General features: G+C 43.6%; 1 protein-coding gene across 2 annotated transcripts; it reads left to right on the top strand.

Moving 5' to 3' along the window:
* Positions 1-25,084, top strand: Dennd10 (DENN domain containing 10). 2 transcript variants are annotated; one of them, XM_090345763.1, is made up of 9 exons: positions 1-85; positions 3,123-3,319; positions 5,164-5,243; positions 9,838-9,986; positions 11,448-11,559; positions 15,871-15,971; positions 18,546-18,653; positions 21,661-21,755; positions 24,402-25,084. In XM_090345763.1, exons 1-9 carry the CDS (start codon positions 31-33, stop codon positions 24,576-24,578), a joined length of 1,074 nt encoding a protein of 357 aa, XP_090201889.1. In that variant the 5' UTR covers positions 1-30; the 3' UTR covers positions 24,579-25,084. The 2 variants fall into 2 exon arrangements, with proteins under 2 accessions (XP_090201889.1, XP_090201890.1); XM_090345764.1 differs by lacking the exon at positions 5,164-5,243 and having other exon boundaries at positions 6-85; positions 3,103-3,319.
* The last annotated feature ends 2,678 nt before the right edge of the window (positions 25,085-27,762 follow it).

Raw genomic sequence — 27,762 nt, 5'->3', positions numbered from 1 at the left:
TGCGGCCGAGAGCCCGGGCGGCGGCGGAAGATGGCTGCAGCTGAGGCGACCGACACCCAGCTGATGCTCGGAGTCGGGCTGATCGGTGAGGAGGAAAGCGCCCTGCCCGGCAGGCCAAGCACCCCAGTTCCGCCTCGGCCCCCAGTGCCGCCCGCGAAGGGAGGGTGCGGCACCTTCCTACTGAGTCTGGGCTGGGGCCTACCCAGCCTGGGCCGGCCTCCTGGTTTCCCTGACCGGTGGTGGCGAGCGGGGTCCGCGGCGGCTGGGGCGTCCAGAGGCGGGACGGGGGCTGCTCCGCTGAGCCGGAGGTCCTGAGTCCGCGAGGCCCGGAGGCTGAGGGCGGGGCAGCGCGGGCGGGGCGGGAGGGGCCGGCCCGCGGCCTCCCGGGAGCCTGGGGACCCCGCGTGACTGCAGGCCGGGCGCCCGCCCGCCCCATTGTGTAAGCCGGGGTGGGGACCGGCTGGCCGACGACGCCCGCCCGGGTCTGCTCTCGGCGAAGGCCCCGGGTGTCATTTATGCAGAGCCCGGACTGAGACCCTGGCAGGGTAACCCCGACCCCCGGCTTGCAGCAGAGGTGAACTCCAGTGCCCTGTGGCCCAGCTCCCGTCTGCACCCGGAGTTCCCGCGGGTCACCTGGGGGATATTCGGGAGTGAGGGAGGTGCTCGGGATCTTGGGCGGCCCCAGATGGGTGTAAGGTAACCGGGTGCAGTGCTTCCAGTGTGGATAGTTCCAGAGACCCTCAGGCCGGAGGGGTGGCAGGAGTTACTGTAGAGAATAAACGTCTGTCACTTCCCTTTGAAAAAGTGTTCATCCTCCTGACACTTGAGCGCACCCTAAGCACCCTAAGAACATTGATTAGGGTTAGCCAAACTGGGGAAGTGTGCTCCGTTCGAAATATCTCTAAAGGCTGACTCCGGGAATGGCTTCCGGGTGCTCATTTCTGATGTGACTTTAAAACGGCCTCCTGTTAGAAGATACTTCTGAATTAAAGTAGATTAGTAGTTATGTTCTGACTAGTAACCTCGAACAAAAAGGTAACTTATTTCTTATTATTTGTACAAAGTGCTTGCAATTTCTTAAAAATCAGGTTATGAGTACAATGCTTCTTGGTCCATGTTAACCCTACCTTCTTCCTCCCCCATTCTCCCCCTTCTGTCCTTTTCATGATACATACATACATACATACATACACACACACGTACACACGTGTGTGTGTGTGTGTGTGTGTGTGTGTGTGTGTGTGTGTGTGTGTGGTTAATTGGAGATTACAGTCTCTTCAACTTTCCTGCCTGGGGCTGGCTTTAGACCTTGATTCTCAAATCTCAGCCTCCTGAGTAGCTAGGATTACAAGCATGAACTATGGGTGTCCAGCAAATGAACCTATCCTTCCCTCCCTCCCCCTTCCTCCCCTCCTCCCCTCCTCCCCTCCTCCCTCCCTCCCTTCCTTCCTTCCTTTTTTCTTCCCTTCTTTCCTCCCTCCCTTCTTTATTTTTTATTTATTTATTTATTTTTTGCCAGTCCTGGGCTTGAGCTCAGGGCCTGAGCCCTGTCCTTGGACTTTCTCAAGGCTAGAGCTCTACCACTTGAGCCTCAGCACCACTTCCGGCTTTTTTTTTTTCTATATGTGGTACCGAAGTATCGAACCCGGGTCTTCATGCATGCTAGGCAAGCACTTTAACCACTAGGCCAAACTCCCGGCCCTCAGCACTATTTTTTCTATGTATGTGGTGCCAAGGAATCAAACCTGGGTCTTCATGCATGCTAGGCAAGCACTCTACCACTTGAGCCTCAGCACCACTTCCGGCTTTTGTCTATGTATGTGGTACCAAGGAATCGAACCCGGGTCTTCGTGCATGCTAGGCAAGCACTTTAACCACTAGGCCAAACTCCCGGCCCCTCCTCCTTCCCTTTATATATGTATAGACATATATTATACATTTATATATGTATATATAGAGAAAGAGATGTTTAATGATAAAGGTATATATAGGACTCGATAACCTTTATAAATATTTTTAAAAATTTAGGAACTGCCTATTCTGTTTAGTTTAGTGGTTTAGAATATTTGTGTAGCTTGCCCAATGTCCTGGGTTCAAGTCCCTCAAAAGTAAATTAAATAAAAACTTTAATATAGTATTTTCACAATTGGTATGTGACATGATTTGAAAGAGATTTTTTATATCATATTTATTTATTTTTATTTGTGGGTCATTGGGCTTGAACTCTGGGCATAGACGCTGTCCCTGAGCTCTTCAGCTCAAGGCTAGCTAGCATTCTACCACTAGAGCTACAGCACCACTTCCGGTTTTCTGGTAGTTAATTGGAGATAAGAGTCTCTTGGACTTTGATGTCCAGGCTGGCTTTGAACCTCAATCCTTCAGAGCTCAACCTCCTGAGTAGCTAAGATTATAGGCATGAGCCATCAGTGCCTAGCTCCATTTATTTTATTTTCCCACAATGCTAGGGATGGAAATCAGGGATTGCTTTATGCTTAAACTCTGTCACTGAGCCCTCTTTTTTTCTTTAGCAAACTTTTTCTACATATTTAGTAAAGATTTTTCTCACTAGATAAAAAACAGTGTAGTTACAAAATAATAAGCATTTATGTGGCAGAAGATAGGGAGGAATTCTATCAATATTAAGGCTAGAATGTATATTGTGTATCTTGCTCTTTTTTTTTTTTTGCTAGTACTAGGATTTTGAACTTAATTTTACACTCTCAGCTTACTTGGTCAGGGCTTATACCCTACTACTTTATCCATACCTCCAGTTCATCTTTTTGCTCATTAATTGGAAATAGAGTCTGGAAGTCTTTTCCTTTTGAGCTGGCTTTAGCCTGTGATTTTTCAGGTCTTAGCCCTCTGAGTATCTGGGAATCCAGGTGTAAGCCACCAGTGCCCAGCTAAAGACTAGATTGTCATTTATGGTTTGTTACAAAAGCTTTTTACTAAAGAGGACTAAAATTCAAAATCATGACTTCATGGGATTGGGGATCTCAAGGGCGCTAGGTTGCTTTATAAAATGAGTTATTAAAACTGACTGCACTAAGTGCTCAGTAACCAATCAATTCACTTCCTTGCTGCTGTTTGACATTCTCACAGTGAACATCTTTCCACCGTAGAAAAGGACACAAATGGAGAAGTTCTGTGGGTATGGTGTTATCCTTCCACGACAGCTGCATTAAGGAATCTGCTGCTCAGAAAATGCTGCCTTACAGATGAAAGCAAACTTCTCCATCCTTTTGTTTTTGGTCAGTACAGAAGAACATGGTTTTATATCACAACGTCTGAAGTTCCAGATTCTTCTGTCTTACAAAAGGTATTTCAAGTGAGATAAGATTATTCCTGTAACGTGCAGACCTTATGAAGAATTACTGACAGTGGGAATGTTCTTTTTTCATATTAATTACTTCTATAAATGAGTATTATGGTTGGTAGAGTGGTGAGTAATACAGTGTACTCCCCTTTATCAAGGATAGAATGTGAGGAAGAAGAAATGTAAATGTAGCTTAAAGCCATTATTTGTTCAAAGTGGCAAATATTTTCATAGCTACTACAAGTTGTTGTAGCTGGGAGATGGGCTCACATCTGTAATCCTAACTACCCAGGAGGGTAAGATCTGAGGAGCAAGGTTTGAAGCCAGCCAGGGGAGACAACCACAAAACTCTACTGATTAGCCAGCAAAATACCGAAGTAGCTGGGCGTGGTGGCTCATGCCTATAGTCCTAGCTACTCAGGAGGCTGAGATCTGAGAACAGTGGTTCAAAGCCAGCCAGGGCACTAAAGACCAAGAGACTTTTGTGTATGTGTGTGTGTGCCAGTCCTGGGCCTTGAACTCAGAGCCTGAGCACTGTCTTTGGGCTTTCTCAAAGCTAGAGCTCTACTACTTGAGCCACAGCACCATTTCTGGCTTTTTCGATGTATATGTGGTATTGAGGAATTAAACCCTGGTCCTTGCGTATACTAGGCAAGCACTCTATCACTAGGCCAAACTCCCAGCCCCTAATTTTTTTTTTTTTTTGTCGGTGGTGGTGATTGAACTCTGGGTCTGGGCACTGTCCCTAAGCTCTTAAGTGAAAGCAAGAGACTCTTATCTCCAGCTAACCATTTGAAAACTGGAAGTGGGGCTGTAGTGCAAGAGGTAAGGCAGTAGTCTTGAGCTGAAGAGCTCAGGACAACGCCCAGGCCCACAGCCCACAACCAACAGCAACAACAAAAAAGCCAGAAGTAGAACTGAGGCTCAACTGATAGAGAACTTGTCTTGAGCAAAAAAGCTGATCAAGAGATGAAAGCCCCAGTTTTGACACATTATAAATAAAAACTACTCTAGAGGATATAATTATTTTGGCAGGCTAAGAATTTGTGTGTGTGTGTGTGTGTGTGTGTGTGTGTGTGTGTGCGTGTGCGAGTGTATGTATGTGTATGTATGTATGCATGCTCGTGTGCACACGCACGTACGCATGTGTGTACCAGTTCTGAAGCTTGAACTCAGGGCCTAGCCACTGTGCCTGAGCTTTTTTGGTCAAAGCTAGTGTTCTACCATTTGAGCCACAGCTCTCCTTCCAGGTTTTTAGTGGTTAATTGGACATGAGTCTCCTGGATTTTCTTGCCCTGGGTGGGGGCTGTCTTTAAAACATAATCCTCACATCTCAGCCTCCTGAGCACCTAGGATTACAGGCAAGACTCACCAGTAGCTAAAAAAAAGTTTGTCATTTGCTTATGAATGATAAGGGTAAGAATTGTAGAAATAGGGAAAGCACTAGTAGTTCTTTTAGTAATCCTAGCTACTCAGGAAGTTGAGATCTGAGGATCAAAGTTCCTTCAAAAGTCAGTTTGGGCAGACAAATGCTTCAGACTCTAACCAGCAAAGAGCCAAAGTGGAGGTAGATTGCCAGCCTTAAGCAGAAAAGCTAGTGAGCAGCATGAGGTCCTGCGTGTAAGCAGTAGCAGTGGGCATGAGGGGAGGGGGAAGGAGAAGGAGTTCTACACATATGCATAGATGCGTGAGAGAAGCATGTGAAATTACATGTTTTGATCTTTGCTTTTTAACGTTGGTTATCTTGTACAAGAAGTTTGTTAGAATAATAAAATTACTATATTACAGTATCTGTTCACTTCTATTAAAGTACCTTTTAAAAGTATATCTTTTTTTCTTTTGGACAGGTGACTCATTTTTCTATTGTTCTGACCGCCAAAGATTTTAACCCAGAAAAATATGCTGCCTTCACTAGGATATTGTGTAGGTCTGTATAAAATCATGTTAAATGTTAATATACCAAAATGGAAGTCTCAGTAGTGGCACATCAGATTTCTTCAGAGAAGAAGCAGATTCAGCAGCTTTGCAGCTTTATCTGTAGCAGCCATTTAGTGCTATTCTGTAAGGAAGACCTTTTTCTTCTGTTTTGTTGACTTATCTTCTGATTTGGGAAAGTGGGCTGGGGGAAGACAAAAAGCAGTTTCTCCGCTGTTATACTTCTTGGGTGTCTTGGATCATTTGCTACTTTCAGTCTGTTCCTTCTCCTTACCACCTGTCTAGGATTTTCCCTAGTAAAATGGGTAAGTTAAGTGCCTCAGGAACTGGCCAGCTGCTGCATATATATCAGGGTCTATGTGTTTGTTTGTTGTTTTTTTTTTTTTTTGCCAGTCCTGGGCTTGAGCTCAGGGCCTGAGCACTGTCCTTGGACTTTCTCAAGGCTAGAGCTCTATCACTTGAGCCTCAGCACCACTTCCGGCTTTTTTCTATGTATGTGGTACCGAGGAATTGAACCCGGGTCTTCATGAATGCTAGGCAAGCACTCTACCACTAGGCCAAACTCCCAGCCCCCATGTATGACTTTTTGAGGAAACTTAATGGAAATTCAAACATGATTCAAGTAGACTCAGTTTCAGCTGAACTATAAAAAATATTTATTGAGCCAGGTGCTGGTTAACCACCAAAAGTGGAGATGTGGCTCAAAGTGACAAAGCACTAGCCTTGAGTGAAAAAGCTCAAGGATAGCACTCAGGCCCTTAGTTGAAACTCCATGAACAACAACAACAACAACAAAATATATGTACACACATTTAAAATATGTCCATCTAGCTGGACAAGGTAGCTCATGCTTGTAATCCTAGCTACCAGGATGCTGAGATCTGAGGATCAAGGTTCAAAGCCAGCCTGGGCACTAAAGTCTGTGAGACTTAACCAACAGAAAACAGGAAGTGGCACTGTGGCTCAAGGGGAAGGATGGTTGCCTTGAGCTGAAGAGCTCAGAGACAGCGCCCAGGATCAGAGTTCAAGCCCCATGACCAAAAAAAGAAAAAAAAATATATATATACACACATATATATATATATATACACACAGACACACATATATATATACACGCACACATATATAGAGAGAAATATATAGATATATGCCAATTCAGTTCAACATTGTGGCTCATGCTTGTAATTGTAGTTACTTGGTAGGCAGAGATAAAGGCATTACAAATTAATACTAGGCCAGTAAAAAATATGTAAGATTCTATCTTGGCCAGTGGCTACATATAGTGTGCGCATATGTCATTCTAATGACATGGGATAGCGCAAATAGGAGGATTACAGTCCATGCCAGCTTAAGCACAAAGTGAGGCCTTATCTCAATAAATAACCAACACAGAGCTGGGTGCTAGTGACTCTCACCTGTAATCCTAACTACTCCAGAGGCTAAAATATAAGGAGCATGGTTCAAAGCCAGCTTGAGCAGGAAAGACCATGCGATTCCTCTCTCTAGTAAACCATCAAAACTCCAGAAGTGGAGCTGTGATTCAAGTGGTAAAGTACTAGCTTTGAGTATAAAAGCTCAGAGACAGCACTGGGCCTTCAGTTCGAGCCTTGGTACCTGTACAAAAATAAAAGAAAGAATACTAAAAGGTCTTGCAGAAGGGTTCAAGTAGTATAGTGTCTGCCTTTCACCAAAGTACAGGTCCTCAGTTAAAAATTTAGCACCACCAAAAATAAAATATGCCGATCCAGTCTTTTGTCTTGTAAACTTAAAATCATTTTTCCTCAGTACTGTTGGTTTTTTTTTTTTTAACCATTCCTGGGGAATGAACTCAAGGCCTGAGCACTGTCCTTGGGCTTTCCTCAAGGTTAGTGCTCTACCACTTGAGCCACAGCACCAGTTCTGGCTTTTCTATATATGTGGTACCTAGGAATCGAACCCTGGTCTTTGTGCAAGCACTCTATCATTAGGATAAATTCCTGGCCCCTGGTGTTTGGTTTTTGTAGAGTTTTAGTTTAAATGTTTTTTAAATATTAGCAGTGGGTAAAATTGTAGTTTTAGATGCTATGTATATATAACTTTGACCAATAATTTTATGGGAAAGTGAAGGGAATTGTCTATGTTTTTCCCACTGTAGGTGCAGGAAATGTATGCCTTTTGCCTTTTTGTATGTGTGGTTTGAACTTGTGACCTCCCACTCTCCCTTAACTTTTTCACTCAAGATTGGTGCTTTACCACTTGAGCCATACTTCCACTTCTAGATTTTTTTTGGTTAGTTGAAGATAACAGTCTTATGGAATTTTCTGCCTGGGCTGAATTTGAGTCATGATCCTCAGATCTCATCAGTATTACAAGTGAGCCATCGACACCTCCACTTTTTGCCTTTTTCACACATGCATACTCCCCTACCCCCAGTAAGGTACACCAAAGCAGAAAACAAGAAACAAGTAAAATCTTCTCATTACCTAAAAGTTAGATTGTATTTTGAGTAAAATGTTACTGGTTATGCAGCTAGCCATAGTACAAAAAACCTTGCCTTCCAATGACAAAGTCCTGGAATATAGCTCACTGTAGAATGTAGTCAGCTCTTTGCTGAGGTGGCCATGACATTAAAGGAAGTTACTATTGCTTGAAGAGACTCTTTCTAGAAGACACAAACTAAAACCACAGCAGAGGTATTTTTGAACAAAAACTGTACTCCACTGCATTAGTTTTAAGTCAGGATTAGGTTACTTAGTGGAATTCCCTGGGAATTATTCTGGGGCCTAGAAAGCAGCATTGCTTCAGATCCTACTTTCTGGCCAGGTGGAAGCCCAGAGATTTTCTAGCTTTTGCAGAATGCATTATAATATTCTGGACTCTACTGTTACAGAGAAGAAATGAGGACTCTGCTATTGCCAGCCTCCTGCCCTTCCACAGGTGCTTCCTGCCACACACACACACACACACACACACACACACACACACACACATGCCCATGCACACCTATACACACGGCATGTGCACACACTCAGAGAAATCACTTTTTCATCATGGAGATGATAACTGGATTCACCTTTATGCTGCTGCTCACTGTGGTGTGCTTTCTCCCCTCATGCCCTTCCTCACTCCTTCCCTGTCTTCTCTCCTTTCTTTGATCATGCTTTTTTTTCCTCTGTGTGTGTGTGTGTGTGTGTGTGTGTGTGTGTGTGTATGTGTACTGGGATCTGAATGCTGGCTCTGAGCTTTTGTGCTCCAGGCTCGTGCTTTACCACTTGAACCACATCTCCACTTCCAGCTTTTTGAGAGGTTGACTTCAAATCACAGTCAAATTTCAGCCTCTTAAAGTAGCTAGGATCACAGGCATAAGCCACCAGTGCCCAGCTTTGTCTCTTCTTGGTGCTGCATATGAAACCCAGGGCCTCCTGTAGGCAAAAGCACCCTTTTTACCATTGAGTTCCACCACCAGTTCCCAGTGATATTTTTCAAGCAAAATTTAATTTTAGTCACTGTTAAGAATTCGCAAGGGGAAGAGACCAGTGCCACACTTGAGCTATAAATGCAGTCAGTTTCCTGTCAGCAATTTTTGAAAGGCTAAACTTGAAAAATATTTTTCTTTTCTTCTTTTTTTTTTATTTTTTGAGGGTCATGGAGCTTGAACTCGTCCTGGGGGTTGTCAGCTAAAGGCTTCCACCCTACCCTTGAGCCTAGCCCCATTTTCCCGTTTTCTAGAAGTTAATTGGAGATAAGAGTCTCAGATCCTTTTGTACCTTTTTGTGCCCAGGTTGGCTTTGAACCTTGATCCTCAGATCTCAACTTCCTGTAGGATTACAGGTTTGAGCTACCATGCCCAGCTTGAAAAATGTTTCTAATGTGTATTTATCACTGTAAACTTGAAAGAGCTTGGATTTCTTAATTATCTAAATATAGCTACCTCTGCGAACCCTGATAATAAGTTTGGGCTTACAGCTAATTACTACTTTTGCTGAGAACAATGCATAAAACTTCCTGCCAAAGGAAATTGCAGCAGTAAACCAGTTGTATGACTAAGAGCACTAGCTGAGAACTTACGACATAAAACATAATGCAATATTCCTGGGAATAATGGGTCTTAGAAAGCCCCTAGTTAATTCTTCTTTGATAGTGAACTTCTATAGTCTTCTCCATATGTGAAGGGAAAGCTGCCTTCAGAAATTGTGATAGATCTGTGAAGTTTTTCTTTTCTTTTTTTTTAAATTTTATTTATTTATTTATTTATTTATTTTTGCCAGCCCTGGGACTATAACTCAGGGCCTAGGCACTGTTCTTGGACATTTTTAGCTCAAGGCTAGCACACTACCACTTGAGCCACATCACTACTTCTGGCTTTTTCTGTGTATGTGGTACTGAGGAGTCAAACCCAGAGCTTCGTGCATGATAGGCGAGCACTCTACCACTAGGCCACATTCCCGGCCCCTGTGAAGTGTTATCTAACTTTATGAGAAAAGAAATACATTGGGAAAGGTTCAGGTTGTATTAGTAAGCTGGCTGTAGACTGCCTAACCTCAGTGCATTTTGCCATGTGATTCAAACCAGGTGAAAGTATGGCCATTTCTTGCCCTTTCTTACAGAATGTACCTGAAACATGGGAGTCCAGTTAAAATGATGGAGAGTTATATTGCAGTTCTCACCAAAGGGATATGCCAGAGTGAAGAAAATGGGTCATTCTTTAGTAAAGATTTTGATGTTCGAAAGGCATACTTAGCAGGTTCCATCAAAGGTAAGAAGAAAGAAAAAAGAAACAAAGCCAGACCAATATCAAAATGTCTCATTTTCATCTCTGTAATTTTTTTTTTTTTTTTTTTTTGTGGGTCATGGGGCTTGAACTAGGCCTTGGCACTGTCCCTGAGCTCTTCAGTTCAAGGCCTATTCTTGAGCTAAGCCCCACTTCCCATTTTCTGGAGTTTCTTTGGAGATAAAAGTCTCAGGTCCTTTTGTGCCCAGGCTGGCTTTGAACCTTGATCCTCCAATCTCAGCCTCCTGAGTAGCTAGGATTACAGGCTTGAGCCACCGCGCCCGGGTTAGAGAACATTCTTATGGCATTATTTTCTATATTACTATCTTGGTTATTATAGAAATGTTCTTTCACCAGTAAGCTGAATTTCATGGCTTGAGTGCTTCCCTGACTTTCATAGTTGTTCTTTCCTTACACCTTAGCAGTTAGCTCTTCCATCTAGAACCCTCAAGCTGGTGGCCCAGAGTCCCTATTACAGCTCTTATCTGGAAAATCTAAGATGGCAGAGGTCACTCTGTAAATTACTTTAGAGGAAGGAGAAGGGAAACTCTGAGGTGAGATGTCCTCCATTCCTCCATGTCCTCCCACACAGTCCAATTACTTTTTTCTTTTTGTCAGTCTTGGGCCTTGAACTGAGGGTCTGAGCATTGTCCTTGGGCTTTCTCAAGGCTAGAACTCTACTACTTGAGCCACAGCACCACTTCTGGCTTTTTTCTATGTATGTGGTACCAAGGAATCGAACCCAAGTCTTCGTGCATGCTAGACAAGCACTCTACCACTAGGCCAAACTCTTAGCCTGACTGATTGCTTTTTGTGTGTGTTCAAGTCCTGGGACTTGAACTCAGGGTCCTCAAGGACACAGCTTAAGGCTAGTGCTGTACTATGTGAGCCACGTCCAGATTTTTGGTGATTAAAGAGACCCATACACTTTCCTGTGAAGATTAGCTTTGAACCATGATCCTCAGATCTCAGCCTCCTGAGTAGTTAAGATTTTAGGCATGAGCCACTGACACCTCCAGGCTATCCCCTACCCACTGTCCTTTGTAGTTTCTGAGAATATTGAGGTATTTAATGTTCATTCAAGTTAGCTAGTAAGGACCTAAGTAATGTCACTGAAGGGGGTTAGTGAAATTTTGAATAAGTAATAAGAAAGATATTGGTTCTTCACATAATTTATTTTGCTTCCTTGTTAGTCTGGCTTCTCTGTACATCCATCACAGAGTCCCTCGTGGGTCAGTTATCAGCAGCTAAGACTCATCCTGGCATGCAACAAATGGATAATATACCCACCCACCAAATGAGGTGCTTCTGGCTTAACATATGCCTAAGTCTCTCTTCTATATTAACAACAAATTCTATTTGTATGATGAGATTTGTTTTGATTAAAGTTCTATGCTATTCTATAACATTTAATGCAGCAACATAATCATTTCTGTTTACTTTTAGACATTGTATCTCAATTTGGAATGGAAACTGTTATATTACATACTGCCCTGATGCTAAAAAAACGAATTGTCGTCTATCACCCTAAAATAGAAGCTGTCCAGGAGTTTACGAGGTATCAACATTAATTGTTTAAACAGTGTGAATTTTCTTGGCAGATTGAGATACTAGATGCCACTGTGTGCTCTCTTCTGTTGCATATTTGCATATAAGTAGTATGTATTAGCCTGGCTCATACCTAAAATCCTAGCTACTGACGTGATTGAGATCTGAGGATCATAGAGTGAAGCCACCCTGGTAAAAAAGTTTGAGATTCTTTCTGTAATTAACCAGCAAAATACTATACTAGAAGCATGACTCAAGTGTTAGAGCTCCAGTTGTGAATTACAAAAAACAAAAAAGAGCGAGGGCCGGGAGCATGGCCTGGTATAGTGCTCACCTAGCCTGCATGAAGCCCTGAGTTTGATTCTCTGGAACCACATACACAGAAAAAGCCAGAAGTAGTGCTTGGCTCAAGTGAGCATGGTAGCTTTGAGCAAAAAGTGTCCAAGGAGAGCCCAAGGTTTCTACTGATTATGACAAATGAGGGAAACCATTGAGCCTATGTTCCTTTGAGTCTGGCTTACTTCACTTAATATGATTTTTTTCCCAAGTCTTTCTATTTCCTTACAAATGGGGTTAGATACGTAAGGCCATATAGTATGAGCTAAATGAAAGGATCTCCAGGATATAGAAACAAAAGCCATATAATGAGTGATTATTGTCCTTAATGTACTATGTTATCTCTCATCTCCTTTGCTGTCCCTTGGTTATCTCATATTGTTACAGTATTTTACCTTGTTATCTGATATGTTATATATATGCTTATTGGGTTATTTGAAATAGGATAGGGAAGGGGGAAAACAAGATGAGGGGCAGGGGTATGGGGGAGAAATGGGGACCAAGACATGAGAAAGGGTGTCAATGCATGTGAAATAATGCGTCTTCTATCTGGTGAATATAAGGTAACCCTTCTATTAATTACCATAAAAATATATGAAAAAAATGTGTCCAAGGACAGTGCCCGGGCCCCGAGTTATAGCCCCAGGACTGGCAGAAAAAAAGAAAAAAAAGTGAGAACACAGGCCTTGAGTTCAGGTGTAGTACAAGCACACACACACACATATACAGATATACTATTTTGATCAGTTTAGATCTAGTGGCTCAAGGTCACTAAATTTGAAGATTCTTTAGCATTATAAATAGGCATGTTTTAAAATAGAGAGCAAACTTTTCTTTCTGTAGAATAAAGATATGAGGCTTTTGAGCTCTATGGTCTTTTTCCAACTTTTTTTTTTGTCTGTAGTAGGACTTGAACTCTGGGCTTGGGTGCTGTCCCTGAGCTCTTTTGCTCAAGGCTACCGCCCTACCCCTTGAGCCATAGTGCCACTTCCCCGTTTTCTGGTGGTTAATTGGAGATAAGAGTCTCACAGACTTGAGCTGGGAGTTTGACCTAGTGGTAGAGTGCTTGCCTAGCATGCACGAAGACCCGGGTTCGATTCCTCAGTACCACATATGTAGCAAAAAGCCAGAATTGGTACTGTGGCTCAAGTGGTAGAGCCCTATCCTTGAGAAAACCCAGGGACAGTGCTCAGGCTCTGAGTCCAAGCCCAGGACTGGCAAAAAAAAAAAAAAACCCAAAAAGAGTCTCACAGACTTGACTTACTTTTCTGTCCATTAATTGGGAGATAAGGGTGAGCCACCAGCGCCCGACTTCTTAGCTGCCTAGGTAACAGGAAAGTAACCATATGCAATATATATGTAAATAAGTGAGTATGGATGTGTCAATAAAACTTTATGTATAAAAACAGGCAGCTGGCCCACAATTCATAGTTCATTGATCTGTATTTTTGTGGTTGTTGTTGTTTGTGTCCATTGGGGGGTTGAATTCAGTGCCTACACATTGTCCTTGAGCTCTTCTTTTTTGCTTAGGGCTAGTAATGTACCACTTGAGCCACAGCTCTACTTCTGTTTTTTTGCTTTTTTTTTTTTCACCAGTCCTGGGCTTGAGCTCAGGGCCTGAGCACTATCCCTGGACTTTCTCAAGGCTAGAGCTCTACCACTTGAGCATCAGTACCACTTCTGGCTTTTTTCTATGTATGTGGTACTGAGGAATTGAACCTGGGTCTTTGTGCATGCTAGGCAAGCACTCTACCACTAGGCCAAACTCCCGACCTGTTATGAGTTTTTAAAAGTTTTTGTTTACTAAGTCTAACTTGTTCTTCAGTTCTTTTTGAGAATACAAGTTAGTATTTGTTCTGAGTTTATTGCATGATGAGCATTATCTAAGTAAGACAAATTATTAAGCCTCTTCAAGGAAGCATCATTACTCTGTTTTATGAATGAGAAAATTGAGGCTAGCAGAAGCTAAGCAGTAAGCTAATGAAAAGGAGAAGCGCTTCATAGACAGAAAGGCCTGTGTATAAATTCTGAGAGGGAAGTTTGTTAGCTCTGTGACCACAAAAAACATAGTGAGTTTCCCTAAGCCTTAAAGTATTTATTGATTTGTTCTATTTTATTTTGTTTTATTTTCTTGTCCGTCATGGGACTTGAGAACTCTGGACTTGGGTGCTGTCCATGAGCTTTTCAGCTCAAGGCTATCGCTCTACCACATGAGCCACCAGCACCTGACTAATGTCTTTATTTATAGAATGAAGATGATGCCAAGCATGGTGGCTCCTGCCTGTAATCCTAGTTACTCAGGAGGCTGAGATTTGCGGATCTCAATTCAGATCTAGCCTGGGTACTAAAGTCCGTGAGATTCATTTCCAAGTAGTCACCAGAAAACCAGAAATGGCACGCTGTGGCTTAAGGGTTAGAGGAATAGCCTTGAGCTGAAGAGCTCAGGAACAACACCCAGGCCCAGAGTTCAAGTCCCACGACTGACCAAAAGGAAAAAAAAAAGAAAATTATAATACTTGCTTCTTAAGTTTGATTGGGGGACTGGAAATAGATAATGTGCTTAATCATGTGCCTTGCCCTTAATGTCTGCTTTAGGAAGGATGATTAGTATTATGATTGTTTTACCTTAAGTATGAGCACCAGAATTTTCATCCTCCCCACTGGGCCTCAAAACTCTGTTTTTTGTTTTGTTTTGTTTTGTTTTTGGTCATGGGGCTAGTGGTTAATTGGAGATAAGAGTCTCACTGTCTTTAGTGCCTGAGTTGGCTTTGAACCATGATCCTCAAATCTCAGCCTCCTGAGTGGCTAGGATTACAGGTGTGAGCTACGACGCCAGGCTAAAATTCTGTATTTTGATATAGTATGGCCTATTGCTTCTTAAACTGGGTGTCCACAGCTGCTGAGCTGTCACTGTGCACCAGGGATGTCCAAAGCTACGGATACATTTTGTGCATCTTTCTATGGTACCTGTGTTGCCTTTAGGATTTTGATGGAAACCTATGTTTTCTGAAAACAAACATGACATGATTTGCAAGTATGGCCAGAATCTTAAATATAAATGGGAGACGTATATAGAAATTCTTTTTCTTTTTTCTTTTTTTTTTTTTTTTTTTTTGCCAGTCCTGGGCTTGAGCTCAGGGCCTGAGCACTGTCCTTGGACTTTTCTCAAGGCTAGAGCTCTACCACTTGAGCCTCAGCACCACTTCTGGCTTTTTGTTTCTATGTATATGGTACCGAGGAATCGAACCCGGGCCTTCGTGCATGCTAGGTAAGCACTCTACCACTAGGCCAAACTCCCAGCCCTATAAATTCTTGTTCACAGGGATTATTTTGGTTACTAGTCCCAAGCTCCCTCTCCATGGCAGTTTACACAGTAGTCTTGAAGAAAGACTTTAGAATCATCTCTTGTTTCAGATCTTTACAGACTGCATATTGAGCTTTTTGTAGATGATCCTACTTAAAAGGGGGGGGGGGGCAATTTGAAATGTGACAGTGGTAGCCAGATGCCAGTGGCTTATGCCTGTTATCCTAGCAACTCAGGAGGCTGAGATCAGAGGTTTAAGATTTAAAGCCAACCAAAACAGGAAAGTCCTTGAGACCCTTATCTTTAATTAATCATCAAAAAGCCAGAAGTAGAGGTGTGGCCGAAGTAGTAAGTTCTAGCCTTGAGCAAAAAAGCTTAAGGACAGCTGAATTCAAGCCCCAGTATTGGCGCGCGCGCGCGCACACACACACACACACACACACACACACACACACACACACACACACACACACACACACACACACACACACACACACACACACACAGATAGGACATTTTAATGCAAAGCCTATGGTTATTAGCATGGTTTGGTTTTGGTCTGTCCTTTGCCCCTGAGTAGCTGTAGGACTGTACTCCTTTGTTTCCCGTCAGGATGAGGAAGTGAACATCCAAGCTGTGAGCCAGCAACCATGTGATAGAGTTCTTGCCTTGATTCCTCAGGACTCTGCCTGCCTTGGTATGGCATCGACAGGACTGGACTATCCTGCATTCTTATGTGCACCTCAGTGCCGACGAGCTGGAAGCCTTGCAGATGTGCACAGGTAGGCAGTAGTATCTGGGGAGGACTTTTGCTTTAGGACTGTTTGTACTTTGTTTAAGATGTTTTGTTATGTGCATTCCCAAAGGGAGTGCTGACCACCATGGTTTCTTAGGCAAATTCACTGAATTGTTTTTGCCAGTCCTGGGGCTTGAACTCAGGACCTGAGCACTGTCCTTGGGCTTTCTCAAGCTAGAGCCCTACCACTTGAGCCACAGCACCACTTCCGGCAGTTTCTTTGTATGTGGTACCAAGGAATTGAACCTGGGTCTTCATACATGCTAGGCAAGCACTCTACCACTAGGCCAAACTCCAGGCCCCAAATTCAGTGAATTTTCTTTTCTATTTGTTTGCTTGTTTATATTTCCTGGCACCAGAGATTGAACTCAAGGTCTCACACATGAGTGGCTCTGTATCCCTTGAGCCATGCTTCCAGTCTAGCTTTCTGCTGATTACTTGGAAATGAAGTCTCAAGGACTTTTTTTGTTTGGGTTGAACTTAAATCGCAAACCTCTAGATTTCAGCCTCTTGAATAGCTAGTATAAACCACTGATACCTAACTTAAAAATAATTCTAATTAAAACAGAGTCCTAGCCAAGTGTGGTGACTCACCCCTGTAATCCTAGTAGAAGTGCCACTGTGGCTCAAGGGGTACGGCAGTAGCCTTGAGTTGAAGAGCTCAGGGACAACACCCCAGACCCAGAGTTCAAGTCCCACCACCGACCAAAAAAAAAAAAAACAAATAAATAAAAAGAGTCCTATGCATGCTAGTCAGGTAATCTACCACTGACCTCATCCCTACCCCTAAATTCAATGTTCTGTTTCTTTTTAAAAAATTGTCTTTGGGCCGGGAGTTTGGCCTAGTGGTTAAAGTGCTTGCCTAGCATGCACGAAGACCTGGGTTTGATTCCTTGGTACCACATATATAGAAAAAGCCGGAAGTGGTGCTGAGGCTCAAGTTCTAGCCTTGAGAAAGTCCAAGGACAGTGCTCAGGCTCTGAGCTCAAGCCCAGGACTGACAAAAAAAAAAAAAAATTGTCTTTGTTAGTCATGGGGCTTGAACGCTGGGCCTGGGTACTGTCCCTGAGCCCTTCACTCTACCACTTTAAGCCAAATGCTCACTTCCTGTTTTCTGGTGGTTAATTTGGAGATAAAAGTCTCACATACTTGACTTACTTTCTTGTCCCATTAATTGGGAGATTAGAGTCTTAGGACTTACTTTCTTGCCTGGACTGGCTTTGAACCTTGATCTTCAGATCTCTCAGCCTCCTGAGTAGCTACAATTACAGGAGCAAGGCAATTACAGGAGCAATGCACCTATGCACGTGCTAATCTGTTTTTTTTACAAGTGATTTGAATTTTTTTTCCCCTGTCTTGGGGCTTGACTCTGGGCCTGGGCGTTGTCCCTGAGCTATTCAGCTCAATTCACTGCCCTACCCTTTGAGCTACTGCCCCAATTTCTAGAGATTAATTGGAGATAAGAGTCTCATTGACTTTAAGGACATTAGTGCTAGCGCTGGCTTGGAACTGAGAGCCTTAGATCTCAGCTTCCTGAGTAGCTAGGATTACAGGCATGAGCCACCATGCCTTGCTGTGATTTGAATTTTTAATTTTAGACTTTATCTTAAGCCCTCCAATATTTTTTTTCTCAAGAAAAGCTAGTTTTTAATTACTTTATTGTTTTAGAGGTGATATGCAGCAGCTTACCTTTTCATATGTCACATAATAAAGTACATTTTCTGCTGGGTGCAGTGACTCATGCCTGTAATCCTAGCTACTCAGGAGGCTGAGATCTGAGGATCACAGTTCAGAGCCAGCCCTGGCACTAAAGTCCATGAAAGTCTTATCTCCAATTAATCACTAGAAAACTGGAAGTGGAGAAGTGGTGCTACAGCTTATGGGGTAGGGCTTAAGCTGTAGGTTGGTAGCTTGGAGCTGAAGAGCTCAGGGACAACTCCCAGCCCACTGAAAGCTTTTTTTTTGAGCTCTTCAGCTCAAGGCTACCACCCTACCCCTTGAGCCATAGCGCCACTTCTGGTTTTCTAGTGGTTAAATGGAGATGAGTCACAGAATTAGTGCCAGAGTTGGCTTTGAACTGTGATCCTCAGATCTCAGCCTTCTAAGTAGCTCGAATTGTAGGTGTGAGCCACTGTGCTAGGCTTAGAAAACTATTTTTAAATGATATTATTATACTTGTATAATAGTAATATTCTGGGTGTAATCTAATAATATGTTCGTACCTACAGTGCCTGATGTGTCCCTCAGAGATTGTGCCGGGTTTGCCCTCGGTGCAGTGTAGAGGAGAGGTTCCAGTGTTCCATTCCCTTAAGACCAAGTGGTCTTTACACCAAGTGGTATTATAAAACTTCAAACTGTTTGCCAACTTGAATTGTTTATGTAGGGGTATTTCATTGTAATATTAACTTATATTGCTTATGCCATAGGGAATAGCAAATATCCCTGCATAAAGAAAATCATGAAGGAAAGTAGATGATGACTTGTGAGACTCAGCTCGCTCTTACTACATTCAAATCATGATTTCTTCCTGCTCTAATAATTTGTCATCTTTGTAATACAGGTTACATTGCTGGCTTTGTAGACTTGGAGGTGAGCAATAGACCAGACCTGTATGATGTGTTTGTGAATCTGGCCGATAGTGAGATCAGCATTGCTCCACTTGCAAAAGGTTAGTTCTCTATTCTGTTCTGTTTTTCTCTGGGCTGTAACTGGCATGCATTGAGACACAAGCCACGCAGTTTCATCTTTTTTTTTTTTTTTTTTTTTTTTGGTCATGGGACTTGAACTCTGGGCCTGGACGCTGTCCCTGAGCTCTTCAACTCAAGGCTACCACCCTACCCTTTGGGCCACAGCACCACTTCTGGTTTTCTGGTGGTTAATTGGAGATAAGAGTCTCACAGATTTTGGACTTTAGTGCCCAGGCTGGCTCTGAACCGCAATCCTCAGATCTCAGCCTCGTGAGTAGCTAGGATTACTGGTGTGAACCACCTCGCCAGGCTCTAAGAAGTTTTTTTTTGTTTTTTGTTTTTTTTTTTTTTGCCAGTCCTAGGCTTGAGCTCAGGGCCTGAGCACTGTCCTTGGACTTTCTCAAGGCTAGAACTCTACCACTTGAGCCTCTGCACCACTTCTGGCTTTTTTCTATGTATGTGGTACCAAGGAATCGAATCCGGGTCTTTGTGCATGGTAGGCAAACACTTTACCACCAGGCCAAACTCCCGGCCCCTCTAAGAAGTTTTTTGTTTTGTTTTTGTTGGTCATGGGGCTTGAACTTGAGGCCTGGGCACTGACTCTGAACATTTTTGCTCAAAACTAATGCTCCACCACATTGAGCCATAGTGTCACTTCTGGTTGCTCACTCCTATAATCCTTGCTACTCTGGAGACTGAGATCTGAGGATCATGGTTTGAAACCAGCCTGGGCAGGAAAGTCTGTGAGACTCTCCTGTCCATTTGCCACCAGAAAACTGGAAGTGGTGTTGTGGCTCGACATGGTAGAACACTAGCCTTAAGTAAAAACGCTCACAGATAGTGTGTAGGCCCTGAGTTCAAGCCCCACAACTGACCAAAAAGAAAAGGGAGTCTTTTCTGCCCTGGCTGGCTTTGAACCACAATCCTTAGCTCTTAGCTTCCTGAGTAGCTAGGATTATAGATATGAACCACCAGTGCCTAGCCTCATTTTTAGGGTGATTTTTGGAAACCAGTATTTAAGAGCCCACTTAACCTGGTCTGTGGAAGCTGGAAAGACTATTCCATGTCTAGAATGTGTCATTTTTTTCCTTCATACCTAGACATGTTAGTGCAGACAGCATTAGTTGTAATCGTTTTGTGTGGTCATTACCTTTTTTCTAAAAGTGGGGAGTAGGAATAGTTGAGTGCTAGCTTGTTAGGAATCTGTCTTACGTTCTATCTCTGTGAGATTTTATCTAGCAACTTGAAATGAAGAAGGCCAGAATTGGGCCGGGTGTGGTAGCTCACGCCTGTAATACTAGCTACTCTGGAGGCTGAGATATGAGGATCCAGGTTCAAAGCCAGCTTGGGCACAAAAGGACCTGAGATTCTTTTTTTTTTTATTATTTTTTTTGCCAGTCCTGGGCTTGAGCTCAGGGCCTGAGCACTGTCCTTGGACTTTCTCAAGGCTAGAGCTCTACCACTTGAGCCTCAGCACCACTTCCGGCTTTTTTCTATGTATGTGGTACCAAGGAATCGAACCTGGGTTTTTGTGCATGCCAGGACCTGAGATTCTTATCTCCAATTAACCTCCAGACAATGGGAAGTGGGGTTTGGCTCAAGGGTAGGGTGGTAGCCTTGAGTTGAAGAGCTCAGGGACAGTGCCCAGGCTGAGTTCAAGTCCCAGGATCCATGCCCCTCCCCCCCCACAAAGGGAGAAAGCCAGAATTGGGCTTGAGTGCTCATGGCTCATTCTTAGGAGGCAGAGAAAGCTAGAATTCGTTTTCTTCTCATTGAACTTTTGGTCTGGGTGTCTGGGTGCTGTCCCCGAGCTTTTTGGTTCAAGGCTAGTGCTCAACCACTTTAGCCACAGTACTGCTTCTGGCTCTTTCTGTATATGTGGTAGTGAGGAACAGAACTCAGGGCTTTGTGCATGCTAGGCGAGCACTCTACCACTAGGCCACGCTTCTGGCCCTTTTCATTGGTTTTTAAATTTTCAAGCATAATTTATGTTCATAGGGAAAATTTAAACCACATGATTAGGCCTGTAAAAGATCTTCCTCCTCCTCCTCCTCCTCCTCCTCTTCTTCTCCTTCTTCTTCTTCTTCGAGACAGGATCTTACTATGTAGTCTAGCTGGACTCAAACTTTTAATCCTCCTGCCTCAGCTTCTCAGGTACTGGGATTAAAGGTGTTTACCACCAGACCTGGTTGAGATAGAAAACTAGCTGTAGCCAAGGCCACTTAAACTTAGGCTGAGATCAGAAAGAGCATCTCTTCTCTGAGTCTGTAAAGCAGGCACATCCCTATTGGCTCTATTTTGAATAGGTTTTGTCCCTGGAGGTGACAAGAACTGTCAGTCTTGTTGCAGACAGCAGCCTGGCTGCAGTCGATGTGAATTGTTTCTTCCTTCCGCTGGTGGCAAAGGGCCTGAGCCCATGTGGTTTTTCAGCTGCTTCCCACCACACTGGCAGGAAGCACATCCTTTGCAACCTTCCCTGCAAAGATATACCGAAGTTCTTCACTGTCAATGACGGGCTCTCCCCTTCAAGTTGCAGTTTATTTCTAGTCACTTTTATGTTTGTTTGCTTTGCTTTTTACTCAGTTTTGTTTGAAAGAATAATTATTTTTATCAGGTAAGTGCAAGGGAAGTTCAGTTTGGTGTTGTATATTTTTTTTGGCCCATGAAGAATATAAATCATGTTCATGCTTTACCTCCAGTATGCTGTTCCATTTGTTTAGTAATCAGTAGAATCATGGGCCGGGAGTTTGGCCTAGTGGTAGAGTGCTTGCCTAGCATGCACGAAGACCCAGGTTCAATCCCTTGGTACCACATACTTAGAAAAAGCGGGAAGTGGTGCTGACGTTCAAGTGGTAGAGTTCTAACCTTGAAAAAACTCCAAGGACAGTGCTCAGGCCCTGAGCTTAAGCCCAGGACAGGCAAAAAAAAAAAAAAAATCAGTGGAATCATGAGGTTGTCAGCTGCCTACACGTTTTTCTTACTTCACAGAGGCCATGACAATGGGCAAACTGCACAAAGACATTGGCCAATTCATTGTTCAGTCTGCAGAAGACCCGGAGAAGTCCGATAGCCAAGTTATTCAGGTAACTCACTGATCTGTCCCCCTAGTAGGCGTTCCAGCAGCAGAGGGCCGAGGCAGAGTGAGGTGCCTGGGACAGGCCAGCTGCATGGTGGGTTATATGGACACAGGTGCAGGCCAACATGGGGATGGTTGTCGCTGGCTGGAACTGAAGCCCACCACAGGTGGTGGGGCATGCAACTGGAAGAATGATTTTAGGGGCCCGCCAGAGCATTCTCTCTGCAGGAGAGTCCGTTTTCACAGAAGCACAGATGTAAACACAAGATTGCTGCCTGAGCCTGAGGAGGTAGACAGGTAGTTGTCATCTAGCTGTACTAGCTAGATAGTCATCCTTTTATTTATATATAAGTATAAATATATGCATTTGTGTATGTATATACACAAATTTTTGGAATTTTTGGAAACTTGAGCTATGCTACCGAGTTTGGGGAAAAAAAGTATTTGTTTACAAAGTTGAGTCGACATTGTCTAGAAATGAATACAATATTGATATAGAAATTATAGTAGTTTTTTTTTTTTCTACTTTTTTACTGGGGTGAAGCATTTTGTTAAACAAGTAAGGTCTTACCTATGTGGATCTGACTTCAGAAACAAAGTATTCTTTAAGGACTATGGCGACAGTCTGCAGGGCCTGCTCACCCTAGGGTCTGCCTGTCAAGCTAACAATATCCACGCATACCTGTGGCACCTCCCTGCAGCCCTTGCCAGACTGGAGGACTGGCTCTCACTTCTAGGACTTTCCTTGGATATCAAAATGCTTTCTGGCCCCTTCTTTGCTGCCTCTGGGCCTTTTGCCTGTTCCCAGATCCTGGTTCCTCTCCTCAGGGGTTATAGCCTTGCCTCTCCCTGCCCATCCAGACCCCTGTTAGACTCTGGGGCCCAGGTCTGGAGAACTACCTGCCTTGTCTTCACCTGTGCCACCAGGGCACCTCTGGGAAGCAGGCCGTCTTCAACTCGTGCCTCCTGGTACATTTCCTTGTCTGTGCACTTGCTTACTCAGAACATGCTCCATACAGTACAAACCAACATGAGCAAAGGCCTGCCCTCATAGAACCTGTCTTTTAGTCACGCAGATAAATACAAAATAACTGACAAGACAGTCATGAGCCTTGATAAGTGCTGTGACAGAAACAAGGGGTGAGATGAGAATGTTGAGTGGTGGTAAGACAGCTTTCTGAGCTGGTGATATGAACAGAAGGTCAGATAAGCAAAAATTTGGTAGCGAATGGCTTTTTTTCCTGCTCAGGGTAGGCGGCCTGTCTACAAATGACCAGGAAGGATGGCTAGCACTTGTCCTGAGGATCTGGAGGCTGAGACTTGCTCCCATGTAAATCAGAATCACTAACCCTCCACCCATCCTCTGCCAATATTAGATCAAAACCACTCATTTTTACAATGTTGGTCACATATGGAGGTTCAAGTGTGGGATTATTTAGGTTTGGATAATTAAAACATACCTAGAACATAACTAGAGCATACATGACTATAATGTCTGAGATCGTGGGAAGGCAAGTGAAATAGGCAGGTTGTGGGATTGAAAAATATTTAAATGAGTAAATGATGTCAGCAAATGAGGCCAAAAACATGACTTTGCTGAAAGGTCCTGTGAATCATCAGTGGTGGGTACAATGGAGGCTCTCAGGAAGAGAGGTGTTCCAACAGTAAATATTGAATGTCCCGTGGCACAGCATCCTCCTCCTTGGTATGTACCCAAAGAACTGAAGCAGTTTCAGATGTCTATCTGCCCAGGGTCACAGCAGTATTGGTCAGAGTTAGCAAAAGGAAGAAGTCACCCAAGAGTTCAACCGATGAATGGATAAACACAATATGGTGTGCACACATAATAAAATATTTTGCAGTGTTAGAAAGATAAAGTTGAAGCCAAGCACTGGTAGCTCACACCTATAATCCTAGCTACTCAGGAGGCTGAAATCTGAGACTGCATCTCAAAGCCAGCTTGGGCAGTAAAGTCCATGAGACTCTTACCTCTTATTAACCTGGAGAAAATCATAAGTGATATTGTGGTTCAAAGTGGAAGAGTGCTACCTTTGAGCCAAAGGGCTGAGGCAGCCGGGAGTTTGGCCTAGTGGTAGAGTGCTTGCCTAGCACACACCCAGGTTCGACTTGTTGGTACCACATACATAGAAAAAGCCAAAAGTGGTGCTGTGGCTCAAGTGGTAGAGCTCTATGGTTGAGAACACCCACGAGAGTGCTCAGGCTCTCAGTTCAAGCCCCAGGACTGGCAAAAAAAAAAAAAAAAAAAAGTTGATTCATGCTACAAAATGAGCATTATGCTAACAATACAATAATGAATGAAATAATAGTGATATTAAGGATTGTGTTTTGTGAATGTACTTACGTACCCAGAATGGGCAGACTTAAGAGGAAGAAGTAGAGGAAGGGGCATTAGGATTCTGAAGGTTGGGGATGGGTGGGTACTGCTATGGCTTCTCTTAGGGATGGGGAAAAGACTAGAAATCAAGTGTTCATGGATATTCACACCATGATTATATTTAATGCCACCTTAAAATAACTGTGATGTTAATTTTCATAACTTGTACAGTTAATCCCGATAAACAGCTAATTCTAGAGGAAAAATTTCATGTTTTTAGGTACTAACATTTCTGCTTTGTATTCTGCTCTATTGAAGGACATTGCCTTAAAAACAAAAGAAATCTTCACCAACCTAGCGCCATTTTCAGAAGTCTCCAACGATGGAGGAAAGAGAGTCCTCAATTTTGAGGCACTAAAGCAGAAACGATTTCCACCAGCAACAGAAAACTATCTATACCATCTAGCAGCAGCTGAGCAAATGCTGAAAATCTGACTGTGAACCAGACTGTCTGGTTGACTGACACAAAGCTTTCCTTTCATTCTGATTTTCCATTAACAATGTAAATTACTGAAGATTACAGAGGAAATGTTATATTTTTGGCAATTTATTTGAAAGTATTGAGATCTGACCCCAAAAGCCCTGCCTGCTATCCGTGTGGGAATGTTATTTCTGCTACATATGGTGTGGGCAGCGTCATTCTGGAGTGAGGGAAGAACCCTACTCAGGCAAAAGCCTCAGTACACATTCCCTTTTGCCTCCTCCCATAGCCATAAACTAATGCTGATTTTCAGAAAGCTGCCTGAAGTTTTGCTTTATCTTCTTCCCGACAAAGAAGGGTAATGCCTCACAACGAACTATACTTTCTGAACCAAACTGCTAAGTTTTCTGCAGAATTGTCTAGATCATTCAAGAGGCTCTGCAGTTGCACTTTATTGTAAAAGATTTTTCTTTTCTTGGCCTTTGAAAATTTTGCCTATAAAGGTTTTGCAGAGATTTTATACTTGAGTAGACAACTTTGATAATCCATATTTGTACTGCACAGATGCAAGCATTTGGCCAATTTAAGCCACCAACACTCTTTAGTTAACCCAGTTCTGGCATTATTTAGAAAGGAACCAGTCCGTGTCTGATAGCATACATAGAAGCCCCTTTCAAAATGAATCTCTGGGCCTGAAACATGATTGGTAAGGGAGTGAATCAACTTCTCGCAGGGGACAAGACCAGGGAATGTGAGCATTTTCAAAGGCTTCAGTGAAAGTAGTCTTGACCACGTGTATCTTTTTCATAGTTGAAGGCCTTACTAATGCCAAATAAGCATAGAGGTCTAAATTATATACTCATATCTAACTCATATTAAGTAGGAAAGGTTACTTTCCACTCAGTACTGTAAGTCCTTTGAAATTTTACCTGGAAACATGTTTGCAAAAAATATGTAGGGGGGGGTGGGAGTTTGGCCTAGTGGTTAAAGTGCTTGCCTAGCATGCACAAAGACCTGGGTTCGATTCCTCGGTACCACATACATACAAAAAAAGCCGGAAGTGGTGCTGAGGCTCAAGCGGTAGAGCTGTAGGCTTGATAAAGTCCAAGGACAGTGCTCAGGCCCTGAGCTCAAGCCCAGGACTGGCAAAAAAAAAAAAAAAAAAAAAAATGTAGGGGATCTTTCTCTTTTCTTGTTCTTAGACATTTGTTAAGTAAAAAAATAGGCATTCCCTTCCCTCCTTGGGTGGGGACTGAGAAGACCTGGAATGAGATGATGTTTACTGAGACCAACCAGTGAAAGTTAAATTTGCACTTTGTGCCAAATAGTACAAACATCTTTTTCCTCATAGTATTTTTAGCTACTGATTGAGTAGTTAAAACCATAAACTTACAGTACAAAAATCAAATTAAAGTGTTTTCATGGTCAAGAAAGTTCTGTACACTGAGAGATCCTGTCCACTCTTACTCCTTACTCCAAACACAGAAATGAAAAAGGAAAACAACCTTTTTCCCCAGCCCTGCAGGGATCAGGGATTATGTGGTCTGTGAGTGCTCAAGCCTTCTCCACGTTCTCCATCACTGCTCCTCTCCTTGAAGAGGCTTCATATACCTCCTAGATGAGGTCAGCTTTTGCTCATCCTTCTCCACCATTCATTTTGCTCAGTGTAAACCTATGGCCAGACAAGCCATCTGGTAGATAATTATGGATTCATTTTGGGTTGCTCTGAAAGTCCTTTTTATGAAAATTGGAACTACCCTTTCATTTTGGCCTAAGAAAAACAGAAAGGTACAAGGCTCAGTCTTTGGTGATGTATGTAGGGTGTGTGGGAAACATTGATCCAACATCCAAACAGGGACCCACCTTCTGCTGTGTCCTGAGCTATCTGCAGGGCAAAGCTGCCTGGAAGAGTCTACTGGCGAATAGGATCCGCCTGCAGGCTGATGTATTAATGCAGGCAAGGTCATACCTGATAGCGGGTACAGGGTAAGATGGAATCCTATGGCAAGGGCACCTTGTTCAGTCCTGTGAATGCTGGAGACCTGGAGGCAATGATTAATATGTACAAGTCAGTCCAGAGCAGAAGGGACAGCTTATGGGAAGGCCCAGAGAGGCCCATAGCCCAGGTGGAAAACCAGATGTTGGTTCAGAACCAGGAAAGGAAACTACCAAGAAAGGTAAGGGTTCTCCAGGACCAAGTGAGGAATCAACTTGGTCACCTAGCCCTGAGAGCCCAGTTCAATTTTGTCAGCAGGTATGTGAAGAGCAGCACCAGCAGGGGGCGCTATTGCACTGAGCTGGATGGCAGCCAAGGCCAAGGTTTTCTGGACAGTTGAGAAGATGAGGCATCCTGTAGAAAGAGGTGGAGAAAGGGTGTCCTAACACTGTCTGATGTGGTTAAGTAGCAGCACCATTCTCAACAGTGGTACCAGACAAGGGAGCTGAGTCCAGGTGTGAGTGGGCCGGCTTTGTATCTGTGGGACGCCTTAATGGTCAAAAGAAGTCTGCTGCTTACAGCCAGGACGGGTGTAGGGGCCCATTAGCATGGTAGTGTAGTTTTGGGATGGGGTACAGGTGGGGAACGAGTTGCTGCAAAATAATTTGGACCAGGGGCCGGGAGTTTGGCCTAGTGGTAGAGTGCTTGCCTAGCATGCACAAAGACCCAGGTTCAATTCCTTGGTACCCCACATACACAGCAAAAGGCTGGAAGTGGTGCTGAGGCTCAAGTGGTAGAGTGCTAGCCTTGAGAAAGTCCAAGGACAGTGCTCAAGCCCTGAGCCCAAGCCAGGACTGGCAAAAAAAAAAAAATAATAATAATAATTTGGACCAATCCACTGGGGTCTCAGTGCCGGCCAAGTCTGACTCTGAAGGGCTTTTGTTGCTTTTTTTATGCAAATGGCTGGGAAGAGCCAACGGAGAGGGAGGCTGGAGACACAGGGGACCACAGAAACAGCAGAACAGGGACATGAGCACCGGAGGGATGGGGCCATGAAGAAGAACTGCTGCTGACAGTGGCTGTAGCTGACCCAGTGAAGGAGGCAACAGGGAGTGAGGAGACAGGGGAGGTGGCAGGTGGGCACTGGTTATCTGGAATCGTCTAGCTGAGCAGGAAATGGCATGCACTGGGGCGGGCCCTCCTGGACTCTGCAGAGCTGCTTGCTTATCTGGAGATGAGCAAGAAGCAACCTTTGCCTGTAA

This window comes from Megascapheus bottae, chromosome 15, assembly GCF_031878675.1.
Source record: "Megascapheus bottae isolate mThoBot1 chromosome 15, mThoBot2.hap1, whole genome shotgun sequence".
Lineage (NCBI taxonomy): Eukaryota > Metazoa > Chordata > Mammalia > Rodentia > Geomyidae > Megascapheus > Megascapheus bottae.
This window is presented reverse-complemented; position numbering and strand designations above follow the sequence as displayed.

Excerpts from the sequence above, each read along its gene's own strand:
- Dennd10 (XM_090345763.1), top strand. The coding sequence starts at position 31 with ATGGCTGCAGCTGAGGCGACCGACACCCAGCTGATGCTCGGAGTCGGG. Across the intron at positions 86-3,122 it reads GCTCGGAGTCGGGCTGATCG|AAAAGGACACAAATGGAGAA; the intron begins GTGAGGAGGAAA and ends TTTCCACCGTAG. Across the intron at positions 15,972-18,545 it reads AGCCTTGCAGATGTGCACAG|GTTACATTGCTGGCTTTGTA; the intron begins GTAGGCAGTAGT and ends TTTGTAATACAG.